At 35.2% G+C, this 17,579-nt stretch overlaps 1 protein-coding gene across 1 annotated transcript in view; it reads right to left on the reverse strand.

Moving 5' to 3' along the window:
• Positions 1 to 17,579, reverse strand: part of LOC141498924 (band 4.1-like protein 4B) — a 159,597-nt gene that overhangs the window by 137,313 nt on the left and 4,705 nt on the right. Inside the window, 5 exon segments of the mRNA XM_074201961.1 lie at positions 6,772 to 6,784; positions 6,786 to 6,825; positions 8,988 to 9,032; positions 11,064 to 11,142; positions 13,088 to 13,130. Coding sequence (XP_074058062.1) covers positions 6,772 to 6,784; positions 6,786 to 6,825; positions 8,988 to 9,032; positions 11,064 to 11,142; positions 13,088 to 13,130 — 220 coding nt within the window.

The raw sequence follows: 17,579 nt of genomic DNA on the forward strand, positions 1-17,579 counted from the left end.
AAAGTGGCACGAATAAATTAAAGTTGAAGGAAGAACAAAGGAAGTCTGAGTCAAGTTTGCCAGGTCAAGAACACTAGAAATCAGACACAGGCAGAATTGAGGAAGCACCCAAGTTTGGCCTATAGGCTGCAATACTTAATGATTATAAAGGCATAGACTGCTAGCAGGAGAAAGAGAGTCTCACAGGGAGAGAGTGATTTGCCCCAAATCACAAAGCAAATTAACAGCAGCTTTAAAAAAATGTTTATAGCTCCAGCATATTTCCAGATGCAGATAAAATATTTCAATTTGAATGTTCTGACATATCAAAATCAGAACATTCAAAAGGAAATTATTATTCTTACCTCTTCTCCTTTCCCACTTTTGCCCTTTGTCAATTGATATCAATTTCCTAAGTCCCACAGATCCAAAAGCTCTGATTTAATAATTCAACAAGCATTTGTCAAACATATATTAGGAGTAAACAGTAGTTTTTTAATAGTTGATAAGGGAGCTACTTTCAAAGTCAGAAAGACCAGGCTTCTGACATAGACTGTCTGTGAAAAACTTTGGGCAAAATACTTAACCTCTCAGTGTTCAAATACATAACCTTCTGATGAGAGATATGACAAGTCCAAGAGACAGAATTTTGGGGTGATAATCAATTTTATCAAAATAAAATAAAATAAATAAATGTCATTTGACTTTCTGTTAAAAACCAAAGATGAATCATGGAGGCCACTCAATATTTATATGTTCTTGGGAGAATGGGGTGTTCTTGAAAGGTGAAAATCAACTCTGATTAAAAACAAATGAGAAAATGAATATAATGAGAGGTGGCTCTATTCTAATAAGGGACTAAGGACATGACTGTTTATGTCACTCATGGACAAAGAGAGAGACTCATTTCAATCCAGACCTCCTGTCTCAGGCAATCTATATTCTATCTAGTCACTTTGGGGTAGAGTTTAATTCTGGGGCAAGGTCAGAAATATCCCTGAGAGACTGAACTTTAAATGAAGAAATAGAAAAGGAAAATACAAATCCTAATTTAATAATTTGTTATTAATAGAAGAGAGAAATAGTAATTTCTCCCACTAAGATTATAAACAACAGAAAAGGTACCAATTCATATTGTTAGATATGATCTCCTTAACTAGGAGCTCCTAACACCAATGAAACCAGAGGTCCAGTCCTCTTAATTCTTGACCTCAAAGACTACAATACACAACTAAGCATAATACAAATTAGAAATGGATAAGTGATTAGAAGTCAAAACAGAGATACTCTTTAGTCCTTTTCAACATTCGATGAAACTTCAAGCTCACAGATATTTCCTTAAAAAAGGTTCCTTTAATTCATCCTTTTTCTACTCTCACTGCTATCATTCTAGTTTAGATCCCCCTACACTTCATACTTGGATTATCTTAAGAATCACCTTGTCAGTGTCCTTGTCCTCCTCTTTCTCCAAACAAAGCATCTTTACAATGCAACCATATCAAAATTCTTAACACACTGATTTCTTCACAGAGGCAGGTTCACATTTTGAACACAATAAATATTTGCTGACTATCAGGATAAATAGAAAATAATTAACAGAAGGAAGATCAGCAAATGTTTTGTCCAAGATAACACAATCAGTACTAACATAAGTAGGATGTGAATCTATATGGTCCTGAGTCCAATTCTCCAGCTAATAATCATATTATCTTTCTAATATAGCATTTGTAAGTTTGTAAAGTATTATCCTTACAACCCTGTGAGGAAGTTAAAGGTATATAGAATACAGGACTTTTGAGTTAGGAAGACTAGAATTTAAATCTGGTCTCATCTCTTACTATCTTATCTCAGTTTCTTCATCTGTAAAATGAAAAGGAGTAATAGCAGCTAACTCACAGGGCTACTGTGGGTATCAATAATGTAGTATACATAAAGTGCTTTGCAAATCCCTAAAGCACTGAATAAATACTAATTATTATCATGATTTATTCCAGTTTTACAGAAAAGGATCTAGCAAAGTCTAAAACCAAAGACCTGGTCTAGAGGAGCAGGAATGAAGGAGAGAGGATCCACAAAAGGAATTTTAAAAAATAAGCTTCTTTTGGGATATAGCAGAGGGGCTGCTTATTCCCCACTCTGACTTATATTTCCTGCTTTGCCAAAAATGGCAAGGGCTTGTAGATTGTAAGTTTGCCACCAGGGAGGAGTACAGCCTCACTTCTAACCATTAGCTACTTACTACTTAGGGACAGTAGGATGAGCTTTCTGGGGGAAGTTCTCAGATTCAGAAAAGGCCCATCCCAGATCTATTTTTTTAAGTTTTTTTTTTTTTAGGTTTTTGCAAGGCAAATGGGGTTAAGTGGCTTGCCCAAGGCCACACAGCTAGATAATTATTAAGTGTTTGAGACTGGATTTGAACCCAGGTACTCCTGACTCCAGGGCAGGTGCTTTATCCACCTAGCCGCCCCTCCCAGATCTATTTAAATCCTACAGGTTCTTCAAAACCTTTTTCAAGTCCCTCATGGTTTAGTCTTCTCTGATTACTCAGGTAATCAATGACTGGGCTGTCACAGCACCAACATCCAACCTGGAGCCCTTCCTGCCACCCCACTAATCTCCTCTTGATAGGATTCAGTGGTAAATTTCTTGCTGGTCCCCAAGAATATTGTTTCCCAGAACAAATATTTATTGAATGATTGATTCTGAGGTAAAAAGAAAACTGGATGACTACTAGACTACCAGTAATTCAAGATTATTACTTGGACAATAATGGAAACTCATTACTTCCTAGCTGTAAACCCACAAATGGTTTGGTTTCTCTCCTTAACAGAGAAGATTGTTTTATTTTTTGCAAAAATAACAAACATTAGCTCATTTGATCCTTACAACAATCCTAGGAAATAGGTGCTATTATTATGATGTCCATTTCACAGATGAGGAAACTGAGGCAAACAAGGTGAAGTGACTTGCCCAAGGACACACAGCTAGTGTCTGAGATCCTATTTGAATTTAGGTCTTCCTGACTCCAGGTCACATTCTCTCTGAGGCTCAGCTGCCTCAGTATTATTATCTCAGCCTGGAATGTGATAGGAATTTAATCAATGTTTGGAAAACAACCACTCCAGTCCACAGTGGTCTTTCACGTTTTGGATATAGTTGGTCTTTTGAGATCTCTTACAACTCTCAGTTTAGGAGCCTAGGCCTGAAGGATGACGCTAAGTAAGAAGGTCTTGGTGGACCCTGGAAATGATTCATAAAAACTGAAAAGGCAAGTAGCCAATGTAAAAAGATCAAAGCTTTGGGGATCAGACCGAGTCAGAGAAATGGTCAAATTTGCACTCCTTACATATAGGTTTCTTGACTGAACACAGACTCCCCCCCCACCCCCCCCCCCCCCCCCCCCCCCCCAGGTGCTGAATGTTTTGTCTTGGACTTCAGAATTGTCTTTAGACTGTAAGAATCTGGCCCCCTACGACCAAAGAGCAAGTAATCTGCTCTGCCTTTTGCTTTTGGTTCTTTTTACTCCCACCTTGGACCTCACTTCCTTCATTTTCTTTTCTTTTTTTTCCTTTTTTCTTTTTGCAAGGCAATGGGGTTACGTGGCTTGCCCAAGACCACACGGCTAGATAATTATTAAATGTCTGAGGCTGAATTTGAATTTTGGTCCTCCTGACTCCAGGGCTGGTGCTCTATCCACTGTGCCACCTAGCCACCCCCTCACTTCCTTCATTTTCACTAGCAAGTAGGACCAGCGATTTCTTTGAATCACTGGCATGTGTCCTAGGTGGTACACAACACTGTGATACTTTGAGTTTTAAAATTATTATAATAGATTGTAGCTAATATTACTAAATTTAGAATGGTTTTACATATTATCTTGTGTAATTCTAATTGTTCCATGTGTTTTATCCAAATCTGGACAGTGGATGCAAAAGCCCATGGTAGCAGGGCTGTTTTATCTGAGGTAGAGAGAAGGAGGATCAAGGTCTTCTACAGTAGCATTTTTTCTAGAACTGGCCCCTTTACTATGAACTTGGCCTATTAGTTTTTTGAAAATGTCAAAATAACTGGGAGAAAAAACCAGTCTTTACTCTACAAGGAAGCCAAACTCATTGCTGTAAGTTTATCTCACAAGATTAGAAATGTGAATAGCATCTGAAAGAAACATCAGAGTTCCAGGTCTGACTATAGACAGATGAAGAGTCAATTATCACAGAGCAACTTTAATTCTCTTTATTTCAAGAGACTAGGCTTATTCTAGGTAATGCTGTAGAATGGGCAATTAACTCTCATACAGTCTAACTAGGCCTGAAAAAATCTTTATGAAATAACTCCCAATTTTCTGGAGATTCCCCAAAGGATTTTTAATTGGCATATTTTCTTTTTTCCTACTTGGCACATGGAAGGGAAGTTCTAGAGGCTTCCAAGGATCCTTTACACTGAGCTTAATTGCTGTTTAATTGAACAACTTACTTCCAAAACCCACCAAACCTATTAGCCTCCTCCCAATCAAACTGGGGTGGACTAGGATTCTTTCTCCATGATGTCTGTGAATCCAGACAATATTCTGGCAAATATTCTATACTGTTATAATTGCTATTAGTTTCTTTTTAAACCTTCTTAGGAAAACCTCAACTATATAATCTGAGGCCAACATTGCAAAATAAACACTACTTGACTATCTGCATTTAAATGACATTTCTCTGTCTGGCTTTCTTTTGCAAAGAGTTTTCAGGATAACAATTAGTAAAGAAAGGAGAGAATAAGAAAATAAGGGAGGAGGTCTACTCATTTTTAATATTAGTTATTTGTGTTAAGAAATCATTTATTGGGGGTGGCTAGGTGGCACAGTGGATACAGCACCGGCCTTGGAGTCAGGAGTACCTGAATTCAAATCTGGCCTCAGACACTTAATAATTACCTAGCCGTTGTGGCCTTGGGCAAGCCACTTAACCCCATTGCCTTGAAAAAACAAAATCTAAAAAAAAACAAACAAACCATCATTTATTGGGGCAACTAGGTGGCATAGTGGATAGAGCAACAGCTCAGGAGAACAGGAGTACCTGAGTTCAAATCCAGCCTCAGACACTTAATAATTACCTAGCCGTGTGACAACGGGCAAGTCCCACTTAACCCTATTGCCTTAAATTAAAAACAATTTTTTTAAACAAATGATTTATTCATGTCATCCTTAAGAATTTTCTACTTTCTCACTTTTTAAAAATACTAGCTGAGTCAACTCAATGTTTTCTTCCTATCCTCCAACAGCTCTTATGTTTTGCTCTCATCCCCTATGTCAAATATTTTACCTTACAATGCATTATCACAGGAACAATCTAATTGTCCATTATCTTATTTTTCTCTATAATTCTTATATTTACCCCTTAACCCTGAATGAGTTAATTTTTTTAAAGTATACATCTTGATTTTTTTTTCATACTTTGAATAATATTGGGGGTTTTTTTAGGTTTTTGCAAGGCAAACGGGGTTAAGTGGCTTGGCCAAGGCCACACGGCTAGGTAATTATTAAGTGTCTGAGATCAGATTTGAACTCAGGTACTCCTGACTCCAGGGCCGGTGCTTTATCCACTATGCTACCTAGCCACCCGAATAATATTGTTTTAAGTAAAATTTATACCATTACCTACAGTGCTTCCACATTAACATGCCTGTACTGAAATCCTGTACTTTGAAATTACAGAATTTATAGAATAAGAGCAACAACATCTGCTTTTACTTGATCTCATAGGTCAAAGGGGAAAAACTATCTAGCATTACTAAGTCTCCACTATAAAATATTTCACTTTAGTACAAAATAAGGATATATTTTTGAATATCACTAGATTGAAATATACTCCTCTTTTCATAATTGTCATTAAGATGAGTTCTATTTCTACCTTCATAATGAAGATAACTATAAATATGTCCCAATTGTTGTTCCCTATTTTTCTAGACTAAACAGAGATATACTTTAATGTCTGATGCAATTTACATGAGTCTTTAATTACATCAAAATAAAAGCTTTAACTCTCTATATGAAAATCATACACTAAAAGGAATTAATCCAGTATAGTTAAAAACACATCAAAATATTTTTTCTCATAATTAAGAAAAGATTTAGTGTTAAATTAGAAACAGCTTTCTGACAATAGTCACAAAGATTATTAATATGTAAATATATGAAAGGTCTGTGATGTCATTAGCATAAAAACAATTATATCCTTCTCTATGATGTAATACAGAGGTTCTAGGATGTTAAGGCAGGTGAAAAATAAATGACTTACTCAAGGTCATATAACTAGAAAGTGTCAAAATCAAGATTAGAATACAAGTACTTTGATACTTCTCATTAACTAGAAAAATAAATGAGAAAATGGATAGCTAGTATATATCCTTTTATCTATTGGTGTAGCTGAAGTTTTATTAGTGAACATCTGAACTATTTCATTTGAAGTAAGAGTATTTTATTTTATTTTTTTTTCTTTTTCTTTTTAGCTTTTGCAAGGCAATGGAATTAAGTGGCTTGCCCAAGGCCACACGGTTAGGTAATTATTAAGTGTCTGAGGCTGGATTTGAACTCAGGTACTCCCTGACTCCAGGTCTGGTGCTCTATCCACTGCGCCACCTAGCACGCCGCCCAGTAAGAGTATTTTAATGACTTCACATGCCAACATTTATCACAATAAACTGTGGTACAAATAATTAGTGGTAACATTAACACCATCAGACTCATCACTGCAATGTTATCACATCAAATTCCAGAATGCCAATAACTTCCAAATGGTTTCCTACCTTGAAGACACAGAGGCAGCTAACTCCACAGCAGTCTCATATGGGCATTTCAATCTTCAAAAAAAAAGAAATTAGCTCAGAATATACATCTTTGTTAAATGTACATGTAAAAAAATACAATAATAGTAAAAATAGATTTTTTAAGTTTCTAAGAAAATCTGGATCACTATTTTTATTCTTTCCCTTATTATATTCTGTGGAACTTTTTAGAATCAGAAATAAGCAAAACACATTTCAGAGTGATTACTTCAGAATATGAGAAGCAATGTTTCACAGTGTGTAGGTCCTGAAGAAATATAAACTATATACAATATCTATTTATTTTGAAAACAAAATTAAATAAAATTTGTCAAGGGGATGAAAGGATTATGAAATACAATGTTTGGTACCCCCCCCCCCAGTAAATTTGCTTATAACTCCCAATGAGGAAATTCCCTTCATTTGACTAGCAGCTGTTCAGTATTATTTCTTGTTATTGAAGGAAAATTTGCCATACATTGACTTAGTTCTAAAAGTAGAGTCAAGGCAATCACTCTTCTTTAATTAACTGTATTCATTCTATGTATTATTTCAGAAATGATAGCAAAGTTCAGGCATTGGAAGAAATCTAAGTTTACTTTAAAGTGGAAAAAATTATGGATACTTCAGATTTTTTACCAGATTTTCTACTCTTTCCTTTTGGTTATGTCTCAAAGATATTTTGCTTATGTCTCAAAGAAACTATATTTAATATGATCAATTGTATATATGATTCTGTTGTCCTGGAGCCTCTTCCTTTCTGGAATCTAGGTAAATCTTATTGTGGGACTAAAAAGACAAACCAGGAAAATGGGATCCAACATGGAAAGGAATGGGGTTATAACATCTTCAGTCACACAGAATCAATTTTAAAAATTAATCTTTGTCAATTGTAGCACCTATTCTTAACTTTATTAAAGTGTGAATAAATAAGTGTTTACAGTGATCTCCATTTTTCAATACTCATTTATTAAAAGTAACTGTTTGATCTTTTCGTACGTACATTATACATAGTGGCCTATCTTGTTTAAAGCACAAGTCTCTACTCTTTCAGAAATGGAAGGAGATTAACTGGCTTTGATGCTATTTTTTTTAAAAAGCTCAATTTTCCAGTCTTTAAATCCACAGGCATCAGAGCACTACAATGTAACCACTGGCCTTGGGTAGTTAGAATTGACCATATTTTTTGACTGTTCTAAAGGGAAATGATAAATCAATATATTCTCTAGTCTAAGCATGCTTTGAACAGAAAACAAATTTTCCCTTCCTACAGAATTAACAATAATGGAAAAAGCCAACAATAATCCATTTCTAATGGTTTAAGGAGGCATCGTTAACAGCAATAAACATACCTACAAAATATATGAACACAATATCAAAGATCAAATATTTGGGTGACATGACTGAAACAGACAAATACATGCATTATACAGTCTACTTATTTTATACTGTATATTCCATTTAGCTTTCCCAAGTTTCAAAAGGTCACAGCAGACACTAAAAAAAGGGGTATTCCCTTTTTTCATATAAACAGGTATTTAAGTTTCAAAATATTAGTCAAAATTATTCACATACATTCTTAGAATTAATGCGATGGAAATTACTGAAGTTACTGAAACAATGAAATAATTATAAAAGCTATGATTATTTGGATTCATATTTCTTCTAAAAGAATACTGCATGTGAAATTGAATACTTTGGTACCAAAATATTTTTGATAAAGTATTATAGAGATTGAAAGAAATAATACTAGAAATCTATTTTTTTAAGAGAGGAAAAGAAAATGACAACATACAAATCCTTTTTTCCATCTGACTCAGGAGCCAACCCCTTTACATTACTTAAATGCAGATGGTGATGAATGAGATATTTGTGTAAAATATCTATACCTGTATACATACTAAAAGTGTATTTTACGAAAATAGAACAGAAGCCATGATGAATGGGCCAGTGATGTCATTCAAAAGATTAAGATATCTGAATGCACATCACTTCAAAAAGAAAATGTTTTTGGTAATGATTCAAGATATATAGTATTTTTTTAAAATAAAGGAAATGATGATATGGTACAAACAATAGATCTGCTTAATAAAAACTCACTTTTTTTTAATTTTGAAAAGGAACATGACTAATAGACCTAAAACAATGCACATTGTTACCTAGTAGGAGTTCAGAGTTTGTAACAAAAACATACTTACTTTCCTGAAAGAATGTCATGTCTGAGTTGTAATACAAACAGGTACCTAACAAATATATACAAAAGTCAACAAATAGTGTCATCTTTCCAAGTCTCTATCATTCCCAAATTCCCCATTGTAAATACTACCCCACATATTAAATCTTTATTGAACAATAAAAAAAATATTCAAATAAGCTTTCAACATTTGAGGAAGACTTTCCATTATAGGACTTGTTTCCTGAAGTATGTCCTAGAAACTACTAAAGAAATGTGCATTTCACAAATATCACAAGATATCTCTAAGCTGAGTTATGGAACATTGTGCAGTCCAACAAGTATAATTCAAAACTTCCTTGAGAAGAGAACCAAACAGGATTAAAAACTTAGCAAATTTATGTACAATCTTTGGATAAAATAGCAAGACAGAGCATCTGACCTGAAGAATACTTAACTGCAGTCTTCATTTGCCAGACCCAAAAGTTTGAGGCTGACTTGGTAACTAGCAATTAAATTTTTTTTTAAGCACAGATCAAAGAAAATGGAGAAAAGCCTTGGTTTTGATTAGTAATGTGACATATATGAAATAAAAGATGGGGGCACATTATTATGGGGAAGTAGCAGACAAATTAATATGAATATGTTTCACCAAAGCTAAATGTGTCATGGTTTTGATGATGTTTCTATGCAACAGGTTTGAATGAAAGGGTTCCTGAGTAACTGGGTGAGACACTGGAATAATTTTTTATGTTTTAGAGATTTCAAATAAGGATGAGTTGAAGGCAAACTTTTTTTCTGTACTGAGGATAAAAGAGAGATGGCTGAAGAGTGGTATATCTAAAAGTGAAATAAGATGGGGCTAAGTAACAAAAAAAAATAAAAGATTCCTGTGTTTTGTGAAATATGACTGAAAATACGAACTTTTTAAAACCTCTTCTAATAAAAGTTCAACCAACAATGAAGTTTGCTTTTCATATTCAGGGAGACTATAATGTCAACTATTAATGAGAAGTTATAGGTGAATGTCATACAGATTCATAAATGTAAAAATGGAAGCTTTCAAAGTTATAATTATAAAGTTATAATACTCGGGGTCCTCAATAGGTGACTAAAAACCTGCTGTTCCATCTTGTTGACCTACCTCTTCCAGTTCCAAGAAAGCCAATGCCACTGTGACCTGATCAGTAACTTTTACTTCTCACCCCATTAGATAACTGATATATATTGTCATTGCTACTATACTCTTCTACTAAGAGTAAAACACACACACACACACACACACACACACACACACACACACACACAAACACACGAAGAAATTAAAAAAAAATTATATGCCAGGAAAAGGGCAGTGGTATCAGTACTAGAAAGGGGAGAATCACAATATTTGAAACATATGGCTCCATTCTGTCTTTACACTATTTCATAGCTTTGTAAAAGAACTATATATAGGAAATGCACAGGAATACAGTAGAACTGGGACTGAAAAATAACCTAATAGAGAAGTAAAGGACATTAATTCTTAGAACAATGCTGAGTTCTACAGAAACAATTGCCATAAATTATTACTGCCACTTAGGGACTTTTAATTTATTTTACTTTTTTCTTTTTTTAAAAGGGCAGGGGGAGTATGCTCTCTTCCATAGTAAAAATCAAGGCAATATGTGCTAGGCCTTACTTTAAATAAACTGAGAAATTTGAGGTTGGGAAAAAGTATACCTGTTTCTGAATTCAGTGAAATAAAATCCAAAATAATAGCACAATGACCTTATTTACATAAAATCTCAGGAAAGTGAAAAGGAGAGAAGGAAATAGATCTGTCATCCTAATCACCTGAAAGATGAGGCAGTAAAGACCAAGTTGTTTAATTTGAAGTGCAGATATCCAAGAGAAAAGAGACTGGCAGAGATGCAGAGTTAAGGTTACATAGAGGACTGAGATAGAGAAAACCTGGGATTCAACAAAAACGTTAAATAAATTATCCAACAAAAAAAGAGGAAGCTAAGAAACAAATAGGAAAAGACAATAATTTCCAAGAAAATCCTATATAATGTAAATGAAATACAAATTTAGAAATATATTGAAGATCAAGTCCTACCTTGTAAACTCTTCTCGAAGGTTGTTCGGTTCTGAAGAATAGTATTTAATTCGAAAGTGCAAAACATAAGCAGATCCAACTACACATTTGAAGATGGTTTTCCCAAAGTTTGAAGATCACACAGTGAACAAAGGGAAAAAATAAATTAATTAAATACATAACAAATTTAACTATTACATCAAAAGGTACAAAAGTAGAGGATAAAAAAAATCTAAGCAGCAACTATCATTTCCTGCCCCCACCCCAAGACTGATGGACATAATGCGAAAGGACACTGATTTGGATTAAAGACAACATAGCTAGGTAGACTAGTTTTACAGAAAAGTCTTCTAGGATTGGATGAATTCTCACTTGCACCTCTAATCCTAAAATATTTCAAACCAATGTAAATTTTTTACAAAATAATTGTGAGATTAAAATGTAGACATAAATACACTGTTGGTAATGCTTTAAATAATCCAACAATTCTGGAAAGAAATATGTGACTAAAATTTCCATAGACTTTGACCCAGAAATTACACTGATAAGTATATACTCTAAGTAGGTCAAAGAAATGCCCACATATATGAAAAAAATATAACCAGATACAGATATACACACATGTATGTTTATATATTTTAGCATATTCTGTGGCAGCAAAGAATTCAACTGGGGAATGCTTAAACAAACTGTAGCCTATGAATATAAGGGATTATCTCTATGCTATGAAAAATAATATATATGCATATATATACATATATATATATATGAAGAATTTAAAGAACAAAAGGAAGACATATGGATTAATGCAGAGTCAAATAAGTAGATGCAGGAAAACAACATAAACAACAATACAACAATGTAAATAGAACAAAAATATCAACCTGAAAATTGTATAATTGCAATGACCAAACTTGGCCTCAAAGAAGAACTGGGAAAATGCACTTTTTTCCCTTCACTGTACTGGGGGGGAGGGAGAGAAGATGTGTATAAAAATATTACATATACTGTGACAGTCAATTTTGCTAAATTCTTTACTTTTTAACTTAAAAAAACCTTTGTTCTAAGAGATGTTAACTATTTAGGACTGTTATATTTGGAAATGATTGTGCTCTTAATCAAAATAATTTAGGCAACAGTTCATTATAACTAGCATTTATATGATAATACTTGAAAGTTTACTAATTACTTCACAAATATTAGATCATTTTATTCTTAGAACAACTCTGGGAGGTAAGGGCAATTATTATCCCCATTTAACAGATGAAGAAACTAAGGCAAAGAGTCACACAGGAAGTTTCTGATACTGAATTTGAACTCAAATCTTCTGACTCCAGATCCAGGGCTCAGTTTACTGCACCACCTCACTACTTACAGGTACCATTTCTTTATGCTATACCATATTGAGGTCAACTTTTTATACTATGAATACACTGGGGACAAGGAGATGGAGGAGAAGAAAAACAATATTTTGAAACTTATAAATACAACTAAACTATATTTATAAATATTCTTCAGAGAATCAATCTTTGGAAAAATTATGGAAGTAATGTTCAATGAAAGTCTTCATTGGTAAAATGAAATGGATCAAGTCCTAAATAATTGTATCTATGATTCTGTTTTAAATCCAATATGCTCTAAGGGACCTTCAGAAAATAAATAAAACATGTGGGCAAGTGCTAAATGCAGGTGACTAGATGACATTTCATTGTAGATTCATAAAAACAAATTTTCTGAATATTACATGAGTCATTGTTTTTCCCTCCCAGAAGTATATGGTTTGAAACCTACAAGTACTGCTAAGCTTCTTTATAAATGGGAACATTCTGATCTTTTAAGGACTATTTAAAATTTTCCACATATAGGCTTTAACAACTTTCGGTCAACTTGAAAATATTTGAATTTTTAATTTAAAATTAATTCTTTCAAGTGGTTTCATGTTATATTTAATAAAAATATAACAACTCAATGTAGAAGAAAAGATGATTTAAATTAATTCCAAAGAAAAGGAACAAAACAAGAAATTTTCATTTGGGGTTACTTACTTTTCATTTGTTTCTTAATAGGTTTTGAATGATCCAGCCAATGCTAAAAGGAAAAAAAATGTTTATTAAGACCAAATTTGTCATAAAGATAAAGCAATTCAACACAATGTAAATCTACTTTAGCAAAGGGATCAATATTCCATAGAAGATTGCACAGCAGCAATTTCAGAAGTTTTAAAGTTAATTCCTTATGCTTGCTGGTTTTAAGAAGTGTTTACTTTTTAAAACTTAACTTTCCAAAATTGAAAACCTTGGGAATCCATTGCTTTTCCCTCTGAAATTTTCCTTCATACTGCCAAGGCTGGAGAAGCAAGTAGTTATGAGCTTATAATAACATTATTGCAATCTTTCTCTGTCCTTCCCTGTCCCACAAACCATAAAATGTATCAAATGAAAATTCATGATGTCTCTATTTCTGTGAATTGGGAAAGAAAAATAGTCTAATTGAGACCTATGTTTCATTTGGAAAGACTAAAGCTTAAACAGCCTGTGTCTTGCCTAATATCTTTTTTAAAAAAACAAGATTATAGTCATATATTTTTTTTACTTTCAATATAATTTTCTCTTCCCTAGATAAAATGGTTTCAAGTGGGATTTTTACTGGCCCCCCTCCCATGCCTGAAATGTTCTCCCTTCTCATCTCCACCTTCCCTGGTTCAAGTTCCAGCTAAAAACAGTTTTTCTTGATTCCCTCTTAATGCTATCTATCATCTTCTCTTCTAATCATCTTCAATTTAGCCTATCTATGTGTGTACATACATAGAACTATTTTCATTCTACCTCCCCCATATACTCTTTGAGAGTGGGGACAATACTTTGCCTTTGTAGATCCAACACTTGAGACAATGCCTAACCCCAAAATTACACACATATCTGTTCAAACAAAAATTCCCATAAAACAATGACTAGCATTTATATTGTCTTTTAAGGTTTGCAAAGCATGGGACATCTGTTAGTTATTTCCTTTGTGTCTTGGCCACAGATTAGCATTAAAAACTAAATTTCTGTTGAAATACATTTTAGATTATTAAATATTTTGTTTACAAAAAAAGGAGGAAAATTAGGGTCCTGTTCCTCATTCCCTATTCCCCCCCTCTCCCTCACTTTGGATCTTGTTATTCAAAGTTAAAAGTTTCAGTGAGGACTAGTCACACCATCTGTTAGTCAGAAGGGTTCCTGATAAGCATACTAGGTTGGATATCTTGAAATGATCAACCATAGTCTGATTATTACCAACAGAATCAGTACATACCTGATTTTTAAAGTCTCATAATCATGAATCTATTAGCTTTTACTGCTTTTACATTTTTAGTTCCTTCTACCCCTTCCAAGGTTACCTAGCAATACAAGTGTACACTTACTCTCTCCCTCTCCCCCCCCACCCCCAAGGGAATCAGATACTTTCAGACAACTATGTATAAAATAAGGAGTCTGGAAAAAGAACAAGTATATATTAAGCACCAATATAGGCCAAATTAGATAGATGGTGCAGTGGATGAAGTGCTGGCTAGGAGGCAGGAAGACATTGACACCTAGCCTCAGCCACACACTATGTGACCCTAGGAGATTCAGGTACTATCATCATTATCATTATCACTATTGTTATTATTCTCTTTTTACAGGTAGGGGAACTAAGGTAGACAGAGGTTAAGTATCTAGGGTCACATTTGAACTCAGAGGCCCATTTGATACAACCTTGGGATATTCAGGTACCATCATCATTATCATTATACTATTATTATTATTATTATTATTGTTATTATTATTATTTCCACTGTACAGGTGAGGAAACTAAAGTAGACAGTGGTTGAATATCAAGGGTCAGATTTGAACTCAAAGACTCAACCGTGGGAGATTCAGTAATATCATCATTATCATTATCAATATTATTATTCCCATTTTACAGGTAAGGAAACTAAGGTAGACAGAGGTTACATATCTAGGGTCACATTTGAACTAAGAGGCCCACCACTATCTACTATGTCAATCAGCTAACATAAGGCAACAAACAGCAGTCAGAACCACTGATAGCAAAAATATTCTCCTTTAAAAAGGAGAATAAGTTATTTTTAATATGCTTTCTAGCATTTTAAACTAGTAGTTCATAGACATTTCGTACAGAGATAAACAACCCTAATCATTTAAGTGACTACAGTTCAATTCAAGAAATTTAAACACCAATAATATGTGCAGTGTTAGATGTTAGAGACACAAAGACTGATATGAAAGAACTGAAGTCCTCAAGGAATTTTGAACTCTATTTGAGAATGGGTGGGAATTCAGAATACAGATAAATAAATATAGCAGCAGGAAAACTGAGGAAGGAGACAACATTAACTGGAGGAATCAGTTAAGGTTCTGAAAAGGAGCAGCAGTACTTGGAAACCTTTGAAGGAAGACATGAAGCAGGAGGGCATTCCAGATACCCAGGGGGTGGCCATGTGGAAGAAGGACAGCTTATATGAGTGCATGAAGATAAGTCTACTGGGAGGCCAACTTTGGTGAACAGCCAATAATCCAGTTTGGCAAGAAAGAGTTTGAGGGAGAATAATATGAAATAAGGCTACTTTTAGATAGGTGGGAACCAGATTGTACCAGGCACTAAATATCAAGCTAAGGCATTTTAAAAAAATCTCTTAGGCGATGGAAAAACCATTTTTTTTAGGTTTTTGCAAGGCAAATGGGGTTAAGTGGCTTGCCCAAGGCCACACAGCTAGGTAATTATTAAGTGTCTGAGACCAGACCTGAACCCAGGTACTCCTGACTCCAGAGCCGGTGCTTTATCCACTGCGCCACCTAGCCACCCCGAAAAACCATTTATTTAGAGGAAAATGTTAAGATTAGATATAAGCTACAGGAAGGTTATTTTGTATTTTTGGCATCTGGGAAAAGGATTCACTGGAGAAGGGAAAGACTAGATACACCAAAAGCCAGTTTGGATAGGGGAAGGAATATTATTAGACATGGAATAATTGTCTTCTTTCCAACTCTAATAGTCATCCAATTTCTTGTTTAATGAAATAAGAAATCACTACAGGTAGCTCATTCCATTTTTTTAACTGCTTGCTAATATTATTATGAAGTTCTTTGTCCTGAACCAATGTCTCTTTGGAAGTTCTAATTCTGCCCTTTAGACTTACAAAGAGGAAAACCAATTTGCTTACTCTCTAAGAGACTCTCAAATATTGAACTTCCTTGGGGGGGGGTATTTCTTTTTTGGGACTATGTGCAAGATTCCTGGAGCTGACATGAAAAAGGTGATGTTGGCTTTTATTGCAGACTGTAGCTCCTATATCTCTGCCATTCTCAGGGTGGATGAAATATATGCCCAGAGCTTTCCAGGTTAACAACCCAATTTCTTCATTACATAGTTTCTAGTTATCTCCTCTAGACTCCAATGTCTCATTGCTGTCCTTAAAATGTAATATAAAACTAAGCAGCACACGAAAAAAATAGCCTATACAATGAAATCATAGCTCACAGGGATCATAGATATAGAGAAGGAAAGAGGCCCGAGAGGCCATCCTGTCAAGCCCCTTCAGTTTACAGAAGGTGAAACTGAGCCTCTAAGAGTGCTTTACTCAAGGGCATACAGCTGCTGGGGCATTGAAACAGCACATTAGAGAACACAAGGTCTGGAGTCAAGAAGACTTAAATTCAAATTTGGCCTCAGACACTTACTAGTTGTGTGACCCTGGCCGAGTCACTTAACCCTATTTGTCTCAGTTTCCTCATATAACAAATAAGTGGGAGAAGGAAATGCAAACCACTACAGTATCTTGGCCAAGAAAACACTCAGTGGGATCCTAAAGAGTGTGCCAAGACTGAAGAGCAATACAAATACAAAGATGTCAAATTTTAAACTAGATCTTCCTTACTCCAAATCTAATATTTTCTCTAAGTAGGTTACATTTTCCACCCCATTCTCTTAATGAAGACTAATTGGGGGTGGAGCCAAGATGGCCACTTGAAGGGATCCAGTCTCAGGAGCTCTCTGATAAAAACTCATAAACTAAGGACTCTAACTAAACTTTCGAGAGACAGAACCCACAAAGGGACCCAGTGAGGCAGTTCTCCTACTCAAGGTAACCTGGAAAAGAGCAGAAAGGCTCTGCACCCCGGGGTTGCAGAGGCTGCCTGCCAGAGGAGTGGCCCGCCAGAGCAAAAGAACTTCAGCCTCCCGGAGGCAGCCCCAGGGCGCTGGGAGCCTCAGCTCACAGCAGCGGGGGAGTCTCCTGAGCTGCACCCCGGGGAGCACCGGCACAAAGTGGGGGAACAGCGGGCCACCTCTGCCAGAGCAAGCACGTGGAGCCCAGCCCTCAGGGCACACAGCCAGCAGCTTGGTCTTTCCTCAGCCCAGATGCGGAAACAGAAGCAGGGAACCCATAAGCAGGAGCCCCCAGGGCATGAGCCCATTGAGCTGAGGGAGGGGAGTGAAGAGAGACTGCAGAGCTCTGTGCTCTGTCCCTGGAACAGAACTCTGGAGCTCTGA

The sequence above is a fragment of the Macrotis lagotis genome, chromosome X, assembly GCF_037893015.1.
Source record: "Macrotis lagotis isolate mMagLag1 chromosome X, bilby.v1.9.chrom.fasta, whole genome shotgun sequence".
Classification (NCBI taxonomy): domain Eukaryota; kingdom Metazoa; phylum Chordata; class Mammalia; order Peramelemorphia; family Peramelidae; genus Macrotis; species Macrotis lagotis.